General features: G+C 27.2%; 3 protein-coding genes across 6 annotated transcripts; 2 read left to right on the top strand and 1 right to left on the bottom strand.

The window, feature by feature from the left end:
• Positions 1–1,728: 1,728 nt before the first annotated feature.
• On the bottom strand, positions 1,729–4,819 carry LOC114126825 (ubiquitin carboxyl-terminal hydrolase MINDY-3 homolog). Its single transcript, XM_027990852.2, has 8 exons — positions 4,416–4,819; positions 4,228–4,364; positions 4,018–4,166; positions 3,838–3,949; positions 3,621–3,774; positions 2,723–2,860; positions 2,477–2,636; positions 1,729–2,416 (listed from the first exon to the last, which is right to left on the bottom strand). Exons 1-8 carry the CDS (start codon positions 4,537–4,539, stop codon positions 2,110–2,112), a joined length of 1,281 nt encoding a protein of 426 aa, XP_027846653.1. The 5' UTR covers positions 4,540–4,819; the 3' UTR covers positions 1,729–2,109.
• Positions 4,820–4,984: 165 nt separating this feature from the next.
• LOC114126817 (cullin-2) lies at positions 4,985–10,318 on the top strand. 2 transcript variants are annotated; one of them, XM_027990839.2, is made up of 11 exons: positions 4,985–5,415; positions 6,951–7,297; positions 7,361–7,649; positions 7,736–7,902; positions 7,969–8,200; positions 8,261–8,647; positions 8,716–8,940; positions 9,014–9,080; positions 9,156–9,355; positions 9,424–9,621; positions 9,689–10,318. In XM_027990839.2, the coding sequence occupies exons 2-11, from the start codon at positions 6,978–6,980 to the stop codon at positions 9,815–9,817; spliced, it is 2,214 nt and encodes a 737-aa protein (XP_027846640.1). In that variant the 5' UTR covers positions 4,985–5,415; positions 6,951–6,977; the 3' UTR covers positions 9,818–10,318. The 2 variants fall into 2 exon arrangements, with proteins under 2 accessions (XP_027846640.1, XP_050061919.1); XM_050205962.1 differs by lacking the exon at positions 4,985–5,415 and adding an exon at positions 6,249–6,302.
• A 117-nt stretch (positions 10,319–10,435) lies between these two features.
• On the top strand, positions 10,436–16,007 carry LOC114126816 (paired mesoderm homeobox protein 2-like). 3 transcript variants are annotated; one of them, XM_050206017.1, is made up of 6 exons: positions 10,436–10,895; positions 11,162–11,285; positions 11,356–11,482; positions 13,836–13,959; positions 14,458–14,560; positions 15,749–16,007. In XM_050206017.1, the coding sequence occupies exons 2-6, from the start codon at positions 11,177–11,179 to the stop codon at positions 15,940–15,942; spliced, it is 657 nt and encodes a 218-aa protein (XP_050061974.1). In that variant the 5' UTR covers positions 10,436–10,895; positions 11,162–11,176; the 3' UTR covers positions 15,943–16,007. The 3 variants fall into 3 exon arrangements, with proteins under 3 accessions (XP_050061974.1, XP_027846639.1, XP_050061977.1); XM_027990838.2 differs by having other exon boundaries at positions 11,173–11,285; XM_050206020.1 differs by lacking the exon at positions 10,436–10,895 and adding an exon at positions 10,902–11,118 and having other exon boundaries at positions 11,173–11,285.
• The last annotated feature ends 42 nt before the right edge of the window (positions 16,008–16,049 follow it).

The raw sequence follows: 16,049 nt of genomic DNA on the forward strand, positions 1-16,049 counted from the left end.
ATATGAATAATGCTGTTTTTATTTTGCATATTTTTGACGAAATGCATGTTTTATGATATATGTCATTACTAGACATTTTGGATGCAATGTCAAACAGAGTTTTAATTAATACATAAGAATATATGAAGGTTTAACAGAAGATCGTTCAGTTTTGAAAATGTAAAACATCATATAATTGTTTCGTGTGATGCATTTGAGTAGCAATAGTTAAAAATAATATTTTATTAATTTTAAAACATTTAATTATTTTTTCTTTTGAGTATAAATTTCATATATCTCGGCGTTTAAAATCTTAACCCTATTAATGACAAAGTACAGTATTACGCAATATATTTTTTATTAGTGTATTGTAATGTTCAAAAGTAATGGGTTAAGATTTATTAATAAACTTTATTAAACTAACAAGGTTTTCATTTTGACAAATAAATTTTGAATAATCAATAACAATTATAGTATTATATATGAAAATGTATTAATTAATTAAATATCTAATCAAATCACATATTTTACAATACACTATTTAAATACACTTGGACAAAAACTGAACAACCTTTTTTCCTAAATGACCAAGTGAAATTTGAATAATTCCTGGGTATTCCAGAAAAAACTTAACTTAAAAATATACCATTTGACATGTCGTTAGATCTTATAAAATTTATTTGACTTATAAAGCTAGAATACAAATATTTTAAAGTCAGGGGGTGTCCAAACATAGGGAAACTCCTTTCTTCCAAAAAAAAATTCAACACTGATGCAACCTATCAATTGCATCTAGGTAGTTTGAAATAAATTTTAATTATACTATCATCATGTAAATTTTATCATAAAAACGCTTGTTGCATAAAACATTATTTAAAATCAGTAATAAATGCAGGTGTATTAAGAAATAAAATATACTCTATGGTAAGAAGATATTTTGGTAGTGATTATTTATTTTTATAATTCCAGGTACTTTATATTTTTATTTAAAAAAAATATATTTGAAGTATTCAACACTTAAAAATGTATTTTCATACTAATACTCTAACACTGTACAACAATAACCAAATAGTCTTAAAACTAATGACTGTCATACTGCATTAATTAATACTTAGATGCTAATACTCAAAGTAGAAGCAAAATTCATAGTAATACCTACTAAATATAAAAATAAAATCGGTATTTTAATTTAAGTGACTAAATAAGTAAATAAAATTATAATAATCGTGTTTGAACTTATAACTTACAAGTAATAGAAATAAGAAAAATTGTACTCAAATATTTCTGTACATGGCAACAATATAATAATTATAAATAATTAGTTTTGTTTAGTACCGGATCACACTATGCATTTTGTTGGTTGCTAATAATATGCAATCAATCGATTAACAACCGCAACATCAATGACTAATATATGTATAAAACGTGTTATCGGGGCGAACTAGACCAATATGCGGAGTCGTGTAAAACCGTTGGGGCGACCGCAACATGTTGCGGTTGAATTGACAAAACACATAGTGTGATCTAGCCTAGAGTTGTTAGCCACCAACGATCTAAAATATTGGAAGTTTGTAATGCTATATATGTATTTGTAAGTATTATAAAGAAAATATTTATTTATTTGTGTGTGTGTTTACAAAATCATTGATTTATAATAAAGCTAATTAATTGATATAATATGTTATAGCTTATTTGGTCAACTATAAGCGTATTTTACAAATGTTATGATACATAATAAACAAAACTTAATCAAATCATAAAATATGTATTTTTTTTTTTTTAATATGTACATAGTAATAATATTTATAAATATGAGATACTTGGATTCTGTATTTCAAGCTATTATTTATTGTTTTAAATAAGCTTTCAAAAAATTGAAAAAATATTAATGTTTAGTGTCCAACAATGTAATGACAAATTTAGCAAAGTAAAATTTTTAAATTATCTTAAATAATCAGAATATTATAGAAAATGTTTTTAGTGTTACAATTTTACTACTTCAGTAAAAACGATGTTACAGTTTTCAGGGTTAAATAATAGTCTTATAAGTTTTTTAAATTAAAGTATTAAACTACCCATACATTTAGTAATATATATATGTATATAATGACACTTAAATAACATTTAATTTTAGTTAATTGAAGGTGTTATATTTCCTTTCCATTGTATTTCAATGTATGGCCACTTTGATTGTAAACAAGACTGCAAGTTGTTGTCCTCGGATATGCATATAACATCAGATTCCTGGATAATAGCATTACCTTCTATATATGTCACCTTTGAATTAGAATTGGATCTTGGCTGTCCATTGTAATGAAATACCACGAAAATATCTGGAGTTCTGGTTTCTTGCTCGGAAAAGAATTCTTCCATAAATGATGGCATTAATATGATACCTAGTCCCTCAGAGTCCAATTTTGAAGACATTAAATTTACACTGAAAAAAATTATTGTATCACACTTCATGATCTGTACGACAGTTAAATCATTAACATACTATTCATCATCAGATACAAGGTCTAATTTTTCCAACAAGGGCTTTAGACTTTGAGTACTAATGAAATTATTGCCACCTTGATCAAACAATTTAAAAGTTCGTCTAGCAACATCAACTTGTGTTTCTTTATGCACCAGGTTTTGGTCAAATGAAAACAAAACTACAACAATTTATTATATTCAGTTTAACTAATTCTTATAATTTTAGGTTTAAAAAAATATATATATTAAAAATTAACTCCAGTACCAGTAAGGTGTGTTTCGCTGCCCAATACCCATATTGGGTTACATGGGTTTTTTAAATAAGATCCAACTTGACAATATCTTAAATGTTCTAGTAAAGTCATAAACCCAACTTCACTTTGCTTTTCAATACCTTGCAATTCTATGACAAATATGAAGTTATTTTAGGTTAGGTAAGTGCACTATAGTGATTGACCTTATTTTTTCAGTTTTTTTTTTTTTAGAAAAGGGGTGTTTTAATGAGTTAAGAATGATGGTACTAAAATAAATTGGCAGTAATTATTAGTTTTTAAGTTATGACATTTTACAATTAGTGTATATTGTATTACATATGATGAGTTTTATACATTATTATAATATCGCAAAATGATATAACCATTATATCAAACACAGATAAATATCTGGGGATATTTGTTTCAAGTTGTCCAGTTTGTCTGCTTTGAGTCGAAACTAATGTCTATTTGAGGTGATGTTGCAAAGCAAGTCGAGGGATATTTTAATTTTTTTGTCGGAGCACAGCGCAATAAGCGGGTAGCAATGTGGACATCACTTTAAGCGCTTATGGGAGGAAAACAGAAGAGATTTTGAATAATGTAATTATTTAATTGGGTTTACCATTGGATATTTATCTGTACTTGATATAATTTTTTTGTTTATCATTTTGGAATACTTTAATGTATAAAACACATCGCGTATAAGCGTGTAGCACAATATACACAAATTGTAAAATGTTATAACACTCATAACTCAAAAACCAATAATTTCTACTGATTTATTTTAACTTGTTAAAACACTATTTTTCTAAAAAAAAAAAAATTTGAAAAAATAAAGCCCTATAAAGAAGTTGTTCCTTTTTTAAAAAAAATATTATATGTATTTAATTATTAATTTTCTTGACTTACTATACCCAGCTACTACTTGATCGTTATTAAATACATTACAAACTGCTTGTCCTGTAATCATCATATTGATTAAACTTTGACTACCATAGCCAAATTCTTTATCAATCAATGATACACCTAAATCACATATTTCTTCTTTTAATTTAACTAAACCCTACAAAAAGTTATGGTACAAATTAACTTTCAAACGTTTATATTAAATATATATTTAATTTACCTTAGATCGCATGACTGTATACAAAAATAACAAAATACCAAATGTATCACGCATAAAACTAATATGGTTGTTAATAAAAGTTTCCATACTATCCTTATTAACTTGTTCTACTCTGAAAAAATTTAAATAAAATAATTTAGCAAATGTCGAAGAACATGAATTAAAATCAATTATACATACTTAAGCATAGAATGAAATTGACTGTGTTCAAGGCACACAACTTTATCATCAATATGTACAAATTTCAATATATCACAACCGGCTGTTGCTTGGCAAAGGATATCACAGGCGGCTTTACATAAAAGATGGTTTTGTTCTTCAACTTCGGCCTACAGTAGATATATTGAAAATTAGCAAAATGCTTTTAAGTTTTTTGAGTTCAAAATATACTTTTTTCCAATCATCGTCTATAGATTTGTTGTTCACAATGTGTTTAATTATGTATGCCTGCATCGGTGCTAATACAGCACAAGGTCCACCATCAAATTGCACCAGGGCTGTAGGTTCATCATCACTGAAACAAAAGCCTGGCAACGAAAATTTAGATATTCCGTTTACACACAAATGTGATGGCTTACCTTGAGTCCATCGTTGGAATATATCTTGTCGTACCTGCTGACCCCAGGTAAGTTTTAAAATCTCTTCCAGTTCTTTGTCGTATGGAGAAGTTTGTGGCTCTGTTACCTCCATCATTTCCGCCATTGTGACTGTTCACAGTCAATTCATTATAGCCACGTTCAAAAAAAAAATTAAATTATTACTAATAATCCTAATAGTTTATTAGACAACTTAATATCAGTCTCAACGCTAAGGATTTAACAATTAAGATTTAAACTTTAAACAAGTGTCAAGAAATACGTCAGTAGAGTGATAACTATTAACTACACTAAAAAGTATTTAATGCTTCAAAAACAAAAACCATGGTTGTAGACTTGTAGATAAAGTACAACCGCAGATTATATAACCAAAGAACAAACTTAACCGAAACCTTACGAATTCAAAAATATGTACCATTAACCCATAGAGTAATACCTAACATAACCTAACATATTTTTATCATTTTGTGGAATAATAATAACTCACTTTAGCATATTGTTGTAAATATTATATTATATTATATAAATATATAGTTGGTATTATGTACTCACGGTCTTAAATTATTGTATGTATTATAGTATGAGTTCTAGTTTTTATTTATCAATTTTCCTTTAACCTTTTCTATTGAATTTTTACGCTTTTTCGTGAAAAGTTCGAACTTTCATTAACTTTCTAATCTTGCGGGTTACGCATCACTTTGGCCACACTGCCGAAGGGTTCTCTGTGACAAATTGTGTTTATTTCACGATCATTGATAGAATCTAGAAATATCTATAATCGTGAATCGTGATTTATTTTGTCCTTTGGGTAGTTTTTTTTTTATCGTACTTCGTACATCAACATCAGTTTTATTGCGACTTGTTACTTATTTGTTTCTATTAATTTGATCTCTATTATATTATTGTCGCTGAATTTCACAGCATTCAAACGACAGAAAGCGCCGCAGGGATATGGAATAACAGATTCTAGTGACGTCTCCAGGTATAGAAACGCAATAGTGATTGTCCAACGTTAAGTAAATATTGTAGAAGGCCCTGCATAAAATACAAACCCAATGCTAAGTGGTTACGCAATGATGATAGTTCATCATTTGACCTTAATGTTGACAAATATGGTGTTAAATGGTTATTAATTTACACAATGATAGGTAGCTTGACAGTAAGGTATCTCAGTATAATTATCATCCCACAGAGGAACATGAATTACAAATGTTCATCTTAGGTACTGATCTAAAAGTATTTTTTTTTTTATGCTAGCATTGAATAGTCTGTTTAATACAGAAAGATTATTTATTTTTCAAAATTTCATATTTTTATAGTATGCATATCGTTTGGATTATAATATGTACAAGCTGAATCTCAAAACAATCTTAAAGTATTTATTAAAATACCTTGGCACCAAGTTTGTGTACATAACAATTTAATTTAAAAGATTATTCAAAACTAATATAGTACTTATTTAAGCTTAAAATACCTAATGCATTTAATTTTAATACATAACTAATTTTTATTTTATTTTATTTTATTTTATTTAAACTTTTATTTTTAACTATCTTCAAAGTATATTAATTGCAAAAAATATGTTTCTATTCTTTTCTGAATTAAAATTTTTAAATATAATTATGCTTATAAATATTCAGAATTAATTAAATGTATACCTAATAAATTATTCAACGACAATAATTAAAGTACCTACTCATAAGAACAAAAGATATCCTCTATTAATTATATATTACAATATAGATTCTATACTGTAGTCAGTTTATAAATGCTTAGTTCTGTACATAATGAATCAGCTTGTACATCAACTTCTTTATACCAAAATCGACTATGATCGCATGCCAACCATTTTTTACAAATAACGGGTGGGTGAGTAGAGATAGTTTGTGCCTGTGACAATAAAATAATGTGGACAGTTAGATTAACATGTTTTTTTTGATTGGACCAGCCATTCTTGAATCTCAGTAAAGTTGTAATATTAACTTGATTTTTATAAATATTAATTTTAAATTTTATTTTATTCACATAGTACCAATTGAATATAATTTCTTTTTAATACGTATAGTAGTAGGTACTATTTATTTTGTTCTTATTTAGGTATTTTAGTTTTATTTTTATTGTTTTATTGATATAAGTTGGTTTAGAGATATCTAAGTATCTTCTATAACTTATACAAATAAAAGTAATAAATATGAGTTAAAAATAGTTAACATTTTCATAATAGATTCATAAAATAATATCGCCCATGCTAATTGATTTATGAAACATTTATACTTGTACTATTAAAAAAAAATTATTATATCCTAAAATAATGTTAATTTAAAAAATGTTACTGATATTTTTTTATTGTTTATTGACCAAGTCCTAAGCAAGTAAAATCTCTTTAAACTAATTTATATACACAAATATCCCATTTATTTTTCATTTCTTAAAAAATTATATGACTTACCTAAGTTCTAATTATTTTACTTTAGTAATATCAATAATCTATATTTTTAATTTGATTTTTATCTCTAGTTGTATTTAAAAAAAAAAACAAGAAATATGTCGTTAAAACCAAAACCAATAAACTTTACCGAAAAATGGAACAGTTTACAAGAGACTGTAAAAGGTGTCATAACCCTAGATTCAGTTCCTAGGGATGCATGGAATGAACGTTTCAATGATGTTTACTCTTTATGTGTGGCCTTCCCAGAGCCCCTTGGTGATCAACTTTATGACTCAACAAAATTATTCCTAGAGAACCATGTACTTGAACTATTGACCGTTATACAAAATGGAGGTACTGCAAATCTGTTACAAAATTATTATACATATTGGCAGAAATATAGTAAAGGTGTCAAATACCTACATTCACTTTACCAGTATGTATTCCCCTATCTAACATTGCATATTAAAGTGCATATAATAATTTAAACAATTTCTAGGTACCTTAATAATCAACATATTAAAAAACATAAACTGTCTGAAGCAGAACTCTTGTATGGAAACATTACACCAGATTCCTCTGAACAAATGGAGGTTGGAGAACTAGGACTTGATGTGTGGAAACACAATATGATTGTACCACTGAAAGATAGTATGCTCGAATTATTATTAGACGAGTTTGATAAACAAAGACATAATATATCTATGACTACATCTTTTGATATCATTGCTGGTGTTATTAATTCATTTGTTGTTGTCCAAGAGTTTAGGAAAAAATATCCACTTGAAGTAAGTATCAACATTTATTTGTTATAAAATAAGAAAGTTTTAATATAGTACATTTTAAATTAACATTTCTTTTTTTTTTTTTACAGTTGTATCAAAATTATTTTGAGCAACCTTTTTTGGAGCAAAGCAGTGAACACTTTAAACGTGAAGCTGCAAGATTGTTACAAGAATGCACTGTGTCTGAATACATGGTTAAAGTTTTATTAATATTGAGAGAAGAAGGAATTAGATCAAAAAAATATCTCCATGATAGGTGTGTTTTGACAATAATGAATCTCTGGTTATAGAAAATATAATCGTTTTGTATTTTACTTCATAGTACTTTTACTAAACTGCGTGGACGATGTCGTCAACATATGGTTGCAGATCACTTAGATTTCTTACACGGAGAGTCTGAAGCTATGATAAAAGAAGAGCGACGAAATGATATGCACAATATTTATTTACTTTTACGCGAAATTAAAGATGGAATGACCTCATTAGTTGATATTTTCAGAGAACACATAAAACAACATGGCATTAGAGTTATTGAATCTTTAAAACAAGAACAAGTATGTTTAAAAAACAATTTTAAATTTAAATTACAATTAATATTTATAATTTTTTTGTAGATATATATACATTTTGTTGAGGAAATTTTGGATGTACATAAAAAATACAAATCTATAGTTGTAGATGTATTCAACAATGATTTAGCCTTCAGTGGTGCTCTAGATAAAGCGTTTACAGTAATCATAAACTATAAACCAGTAAAAAATCAATCATCAAAGTCTCCAGAATATTTATCAAAATACTGTGATAATTTATTAAAAAAATCATCTAAAGGCATGTGTGAGGGTGAAATTGATCACAAACTATTACAGTCTATTACTATATTTAAGTATGTAGATGATAAAGATGTCTTTCAGAGATTCTATCAAAGACATCTGGCAAAACGGTTAATACATCAACAAAGTCAGTCCATGGATGGAGAAGAAGGAATGATAAACAAATTGAAAGTAAATTATTTATCATATGTTATTAAGTTTGTATTACGTTAACTATCAATTATCATGTTTGTTTTTAGCAAGCTTGTGGTTACGAGTTTACAAATAAATTACATAGAATGTTTACTGATATCAGAGTATCAGAAGGATTAAATGCAAAATTCCATAATGAATTTCTTAAACCTACCGATGAGTTAAATGTCACTTTTTCTATGTATGTATTACAAACAGGCGCTTGGCCTTTAGGATCATCAATTGTGTCATCATTTGTTATTCCTAAACAATTGATACCTTGTATACAATATGTAAGTATTTAAAATATATTATATAATATAAAAATAAAATCTGTTGTTTACAACCAATGTTAATTGTTTTTAGTTTGAAAATTTTTACAAAGAAAAATTTAATGGACGAAAATTAACATGGCTTCATCACCATTGTCAAGGTATTGTTATTTTATTAAATTATTATTAAATCCTTAACATTTATTAATATTATGTATTTATTCATATACCGATAGGCGAATTAAAATTGAATTATTTACAAAAAGTGTATATGGTAACTATGCAGACATTTCAAATGGCTATTTTGTTACTATTTGAAGACCGTGATTCAATAAAATACACTGAAATTCACGAGATGCTTCAATTAAACAATGATCAATTTCAAAAACACATCAATAGCTTAATAGAATGTAAATTGTTATTGCTTGATGGTGATGTAAGTAAACTGATAAATAATTTTAATTAATTTAACTTTTTACAATGCTATTTCATTATTATTTTTAGAATGTATCATTAAATATGGCATACACCAATAAGCGTACAAAATTGCGTATAACATCAACTCTCCAAAAAGAAACCCCTCAAGAGGTTGAACAGACTGTTAATTCTGTTGAAGATGACCGTAAAACATACTTACAAGCTGCTATTGTTCGAATAATGAAGTCGCGTAAGATATTGAGACATAATCAACTCGTAAATGAGGCAAGTAAAATAAATAAATACGTGTAATCTAATATATACTATATTAACAATATCTTTAATGTTTTAGATACTTTCTCAATCAAAGTCATTTGCACCATCTATTGCACTTATAAAAAAATCAATCGAGACACTAATTGATAAAGGATATCTAGAACGCACTCCAAATTCATCTGATGGCTACAGCTATGTTGCATAATATTTTTAAATGAATACATAATTACTTATTTTTTCAATGTATTGAAAATGGTTTTTGTATTGTATATACTTTATATATTTTTTAGAATTGTTTGTTCTTGTAAACTCTAAATTGAGTATCAAACTAATCCTTTTAACGTAATAGATAATTTAATTTAATTGTCATAGATTTGTTATAAGAAAGTGTTTGTTTGTATTGTTACCCAATTTCTATATAGAGTTAATGGCTATATTAATGATAAAAACATTAATTGATTGTAATTTTATTTATTGTACTACCATGTTCAAAATGTTAAAACCCATTAAATGTTGATGTATACATATATATATATATTATACATAATACCTACTATTTAGCACAATTTCTTATAAAAAAAAAACAAGTAATCAAAGTAGATCATTGTTTGAATTAAAACTTGAAATCAATTATATTATTGTAATTATAATTTTGTATATATATATAATATATTAATATACAAGTATTCAATTTTTTAGCGACTCATATTCATTTTTATTTCTATAAAAAATTACCAATGCTCAATTATCACAGACAAAAATTTCTTCATAAAGCAAATGTTATGATTAGAAAGCGATTATTTAGATCACTCGGAAAAAAATTTTGTATTTAAATCCGCGCTCCTCAATACTACAGTAAGTTATGCGTAGAGCGATTTCAAAAGTAGACGTATGCGAAGACTCGGAGAATCATATATACACAACATCATAATATATTTGTTGACATTCAATATATCATTCTACAGTTACATTAGAAAAAATAAAATCGATATGTTATGCAAGAGAATAATATAGTCGACCGAATCCATTCGCGCTAATCAGGAACGCACTTTTGCTGCTTCCGTAGAAGCTCGAAAGTTCAAATCGTGTACACCGTTCTTCGTAGCTGACGGTGAAACGTAATTTTTTCCTTAATGTAATAATAAAACTTGTCCTAGTTCGTAGAACAAATGACATATTATTATATCGTGCACTGTACAGCGTCCTAACCGAATTACGCTCATTTAATTATAATAATAACACTAAAGTTCCAGTGACATAATTAAATTTGTCATCACCATAAGGTCAGTAGTATAATAATTCACAACCGATATATTCAGGGGTGTACACACGAGAGGAATCGACCAAAGATTTTTATTTTTTAATAATAACTAATAGTTGGGTATAGGTATACTTACTACTTACTCAGTAATTTATAAATAATTAATTTAATATGATGGTCCATTCACAGTAGGAAAATTGTGTGTACACGCAACTGGATGTATTTTACTTAAATGTGGCTATATAGTATAAATTATATAAACGTAATAAATTCTGTATTAAACATGAGGTGGCGTTTAGGGGTATGGAAGAGAAGGCGATACTCGACATTTCAGACCTGCGTTGCACAGATACGGATCCCGGAGATACTACTACGGTACTAGACGGTCTTTTGGGAGCTGGACCGCACTACGGTAAGTCGTTAGACAATCATCGTTTTACGTTATTAAATAAAGTAATAATTTACTCTGTCGTCGTGTACAGATTACGGCGATGTGACCGGCTGCGACAGTCCTACGGATAGATGCGATGATAACGATCAATCATCTGGATCTTTGAGCACTGACCAAAATTCCAATAACAACGTTAAGAGGAAACAGCGGAGATACAGGTAACAATCGCAGTAGGTAGGTACACGAAGTATCTATGGAATTTTTTGTTTTTAGAAAGTTTACTGTATGTAGGTACCCAGGGACATAGAATTTCATGTAAAGTATTTTTTATTAACGTAAATGTATAATATATACATAAATAAAAAAAGCTGATTTAATTTTTAAAATACTGCAATATACCCAGGGGCGGCTCGTCAGGGGAGACTTTGAGACTGAGTCTCCCCCTTAAAAAAACCCAGTTACTTGTAAATAATAATTAATTAAAATAATAATGCATAAAAATATTTTTATTCGAATTGAAAATATAATATTATATAATTTATATCGTTTTCTTTGTTTATTATTATAAATTGAAAGCAACCAAGTCTAAAACCTTTAAATAGTTATTTTAATAGAAATGCTATTTTAGTTTTATCGATGACGGTGACGGTCGCCGTTACAGTGAAACTGCCGCCCGACAGTCTCAATCATAACATGTAAAATGGTACGGCCGGTTTGATGGAGGGCCGGAGGGGGCAGGGAGAATAAGCTGCGTATTATAGACTCTATTGAGACTGGGTTCACTACAATAATTGCCGTACCGCGCGCCGTTCTTAGTCGCTGTCATAATTTAATGCATTTTTATAATTTAATAACTATAACACGTTTACTACAGGGTTTTATACTATCTTCTATTTGATATTTGTTATATTTCTAATTATTTTAAAAATGCAAAAAGACAATATAATAGACATATTATTAACTAGTGGTTTTAATACTTTAACTTACGAACAAAAAAATCAAATTAAACTTAAAAATATTAACTAAATATGTAATACTATAATATTATTAGATTTTCAATAACAGGGTTTTTCTTATTCGTTGTTATACGTAGTTTATGTTAAATAATTTTAAGTCTCCCCAGAATATTAACTCACGAGCCGCTACTGAATATACCTACCTACTTAATAAAAGTACCTTCGCCTATTTTAAAAGGACAGATTTTTATTGGAAATAGATAGATAGTTGAGGTTTGAAAATAATATATTTTATTTTTGTATTTCAATTTAAAATTTTTAAGTACGAAAATTAAATTATTTATTAGGTTTTCATGATCATAAGCAATAGTCGCCGCTTATTGGACTCGTGGTTAATAGACTCGATTATTGGACTCAAACAGGCTAGGCTAGTACCGATTCACACGTATATACTTTTGTATTGAAAAAATATTGTCTGTTGTACTCACTATACCAGTTAATGAACCATGGGATTCATGTATAATGTTAAGAACATTTAACACAATTCGTTAATTTTACCGATTTTATCGCTTGTATTTAGACATTTAGACAAAATACTCAGATTTATTCTATTCCTATGACTTAACGCATTTAAAAGAATTAAAATTTAAAAAATATTTTTAAACATAATTTTGAAGTTATTATTTATAAAAAAAAAAACATTTTCTAATTCTTCCATTATCAATTTTCATATTTTTCTTTTCGTTATGAAAGAGAATATTATTTGAAAAACATGAATAAATATATAACATAATAAATATTTATTATTACACAATTTTAATTTTAATTTGTATAATACAATACATATTATGTTTATGTTTTTTTTTTAATTCTTGAGCCTTTTGCTTAATTCGCACATTTGGTAAATGGACTCAAATCTCAATTAGTCTGGTCCCAAAATGAACCCAATAAGCGGCGACTACTATACCCAACAGCTATCTATATAATATACCAATGGCTTAACTCTTAGCGACTAGCGCATACTGCGTAGGTATCATATTATTATACCAATTACAAGCCACAATCGTGAAACTATTCTTTAAGAACATCAAGTGAAATTATGTTGTTTATTAAAACCTAAATAGCTTTTGTATTATAATATTAAATTAAAATGTAAAAATATAAATAAACATGCTTATAATCAAAATCAAAAACAAAAAGAATTATACTTATAAAGTTTATTCTGGAAAAAGAAAAAAGTAGACCCTACATACTCGTATATATATTAGTTGTACTAAGCAGTAAAACATCATTCATCACCCATTTATATAGACTAGTTTATTTATATAGGTATTATGAAACGCACATTACTATGAAATCGTTCTTAAAAGTGTAATTCTATTTTAATTTTTAACAAATAATTATCTAATTAAAAATGATAATACTAATACCCACTTATATTATCACTTTTAATAAGAACAAAAATGATTTCTTACGTAAAGAAATTTTGTATATTGTATTATGCGTGCTAATTTTAATTTCAGCTAACTGTTAGACACTAACACTATCCCGTTGGCCATGTAAACGACTCTTCATATCAGGTGTACTTATATGAAATTTGGATTTCTGTTTTCAGAACAACATTCACAAATTTCCAACTGGAAGAATTAGAAAACTCGTTTCAGAAAACACATTACCCTGACGTGTTTTTTCGAGAAGAATTGGCAATGCGTATCGACTTGACTGAAGCTAGGGTGCAGGTATAGTATCAATATTGTTCATATTATACCAAATCCGGATTAAGGACGACAAAGGGCGGAAGGTAAGGACACAATACTGGGGCTTATTTCTTTCAACAAAATATATTTTTAATACATTCATAAGAAAACTAAAAATAAAAAATAAAAACGTTTATATCATAAAAGTTTAGAAAATTATAGATTCATAATAAATTGATATTTGATGATAATTTGTAAATTATTAAAAATGGAAATTATTCCTATTTATTAGAACACATATTGAATCACGTATGGTTTAATTATAATATATTGTACCTACCTATGTAGTTATTAAATCATTATAATTAATAAGTAATATTAGAAATAAGGAAGAATGAAGTTTTAAAGTTGAAAGGAGCCTAGAAATTCTGGGGCCCAATGGTTCTTTAATCCGGATTTCTTTATTATTGGTATTTAGCATACCATCCACAGTCTGCAGTATAAAATGTATTAAACAAATGTTGTCTAAACAATTTATAGGTATGGTTTCAGAATCGTAGAGCCAAATGGCGGAAGCAAGAAAAAACCTTGGTTTCCCAGCATCAGAACCAAAACGAACCAATTATAAGCCCTTGCTTAACAGGTTAAAACTTAATTATTAAATTGTATAACTGTAATTTTTCTTACATAATAGATATATTGGCTTTATAATATTATATACTCGTATTGGTTTATACATAATATATAATAGGTACATGTAAACGGCGTTACTGTATAATATTAGGTATAGAACCAATATCATTTTTGCTATATTTCAAAAAATGATAGTTATGTAATCATTATAAAACTATTTATTTTTAAATTTTATTGTAAACCTTTTTCTACGTAGGAATTTATTAATTTGAACTTCCTTATTTTCTCTATAGTGTCATTGACCGATTGGCCTAAATCTAATTACATATTAATCAGTAGGTATATTATACTAATGTAAATAATCGTATACACTATACACTTGACAGTTTATACTGATACGTACCTATTTAGATTTCGTAAGAATGTGCTAACAATCTAACGTATAAGTATAAGACCGGTATAGGGAGGTTTACTTCCGAAATACTTGGAAAGTGATGTGTTACTTGGATGTGTTAAATTTTAATTCAATGATGAATTATTAATGATTGTACTCAAACGAAAAACGATTCTGATCTTCTGTGTGGAGTATATAATATTACACTATACAATATAATTGTTTCTTAAAATAAAGTTTGTTAGATACTGCATTTATATGGGTAGATAGATTATTATTACTTATTAGTATTTGTTTGGTCAATATTCTAGATTTAAAGCATTTTTGCTCAACCAATTCCAGCATATCGAATGTATCGTAAAATGGCGTAAATAGATTATGAATGTTATAATGTGTTAGTTTAAGATTAACATTAATTTAAGTTAAGATTAGGTTATATTTAGAGAAGGTACTTTGATAAGGCTCTAGTCGCTCTACCAATCGGAACTCTGGTTATACTTTTTTGTTAAGTATATTGTTTTGTTGAAAACTAATTTTATGTTGAATAACGCTATTTTTTAATTACTAAAAAATACCAAGTGTAAATTTCGTACTATATCAAATTTGTTATCATAAAAATTTTAAAAACTATTTCTGTGTTAAATTATTGAAGATTGAAGCACGTTTTTGCTCAAAACGTTATGACTAAATATAATATTTTATTTATCATTAAAGACATAGGTTATAGTTTTATATTTATTAGTGCTTTTATTATACTTAATATTAAGTAAACAATATATTTCAAAGCACTTTTTTTTTTTTTAGATAATCCAATATTCGGAAACTCTTCTAGCCTTCTTCCTCAGCCAGACTGGAACAGTCTATGCTCTTATAATTCATTTCAACCATCAGCGACGTTCGATAAGGATCTACAAGCAATTGATATCGACAATGATTTACTTCGGTTCAAAACAAGAGAACTACATGAAAACGATATGCTCATGTCGCCACCTTCATAAACATTTATTAATCATTTGTTAAGTAAATTGTTAATTAAATAAACTAAATATACAATTATGTTAAATGTCTGTTTTAATTACTCATAAGTCATGTTATAAACATAACT

The sequence above is a fragment of the Aphis gossypii genome, chromosome 1, assembly GCF_020184175.1.
Source record: "Aphis gossypii isolate Hap1 chromosome 1, ASM2018417v2, whole genome shotgun sequence".
NCBI classification, from domain to species: Eukaryota; Metazoa; Arthropoda; class Insecta; order Hemiptera; family Aphididae; genus Aphis; species Aphis gossypii.

Coding starts and splice junctions, on each gene's coding strand:
- LOC114126825 (XM_027990852.2), bottom strand. CDS start 4,539: ATGGCGGAAATGATGGAGGTAACAGAGCCACAAACTTCTCCATACGAC. Junction 3,775..3,837: donor ATACAGTCATGCGATCTAAG/GTAAATTAAATA, acceptor AACTTTTTGTAG/GGTTTAGTTAAATTAAAAGA. Junction 2,861..3,620: donor TCAAGTAGTAGCTGGGTATA/GTAAGTCAAGAA, acceptor TATTTGTCATAG/AATTGCAAGGTATTGAAAAG.
- LOC114126817 (XM_050205962.1), top strand. CDS start 6,264: ATGATCGCATGCCAACCATTTTTTACAAATAACGGGTGG. Junction 7,903..7,968: donor AAAAAATATCTCCATGATAG/GTGTGTTTTGAC, acceptor TTTACTTCATAG/TACTTTTACTAAACTGCGTG. Junction 8,941..9,013: donor TGATACCTTGTATACAATAT/GTAAGTATTTAA, acceptor AATTGTTTTTAG/TTTGAAAATTTTTACAAAGA.
- LOC114126816 (XM_050206017.1), top strand. CDS start 11,177: ATGGAAGAGAAGGCGATACTCGACATTTCAGACCTGCGTTGCACAGAT. Junction 11,286..11,355: donor GGGAGCTGGACCGCACTACG/GTAAGTCGTTAG, acceptor CGTCGTGTACAG/ATTACGGCGATGTGACCGGC. Junction 11,483..13,835: donor AGGAAACAGCGGAGATACAG/GTAACAATCGCA, acceptor TTCTGTTTTCAG/AACAACATTCACAAATTTCC.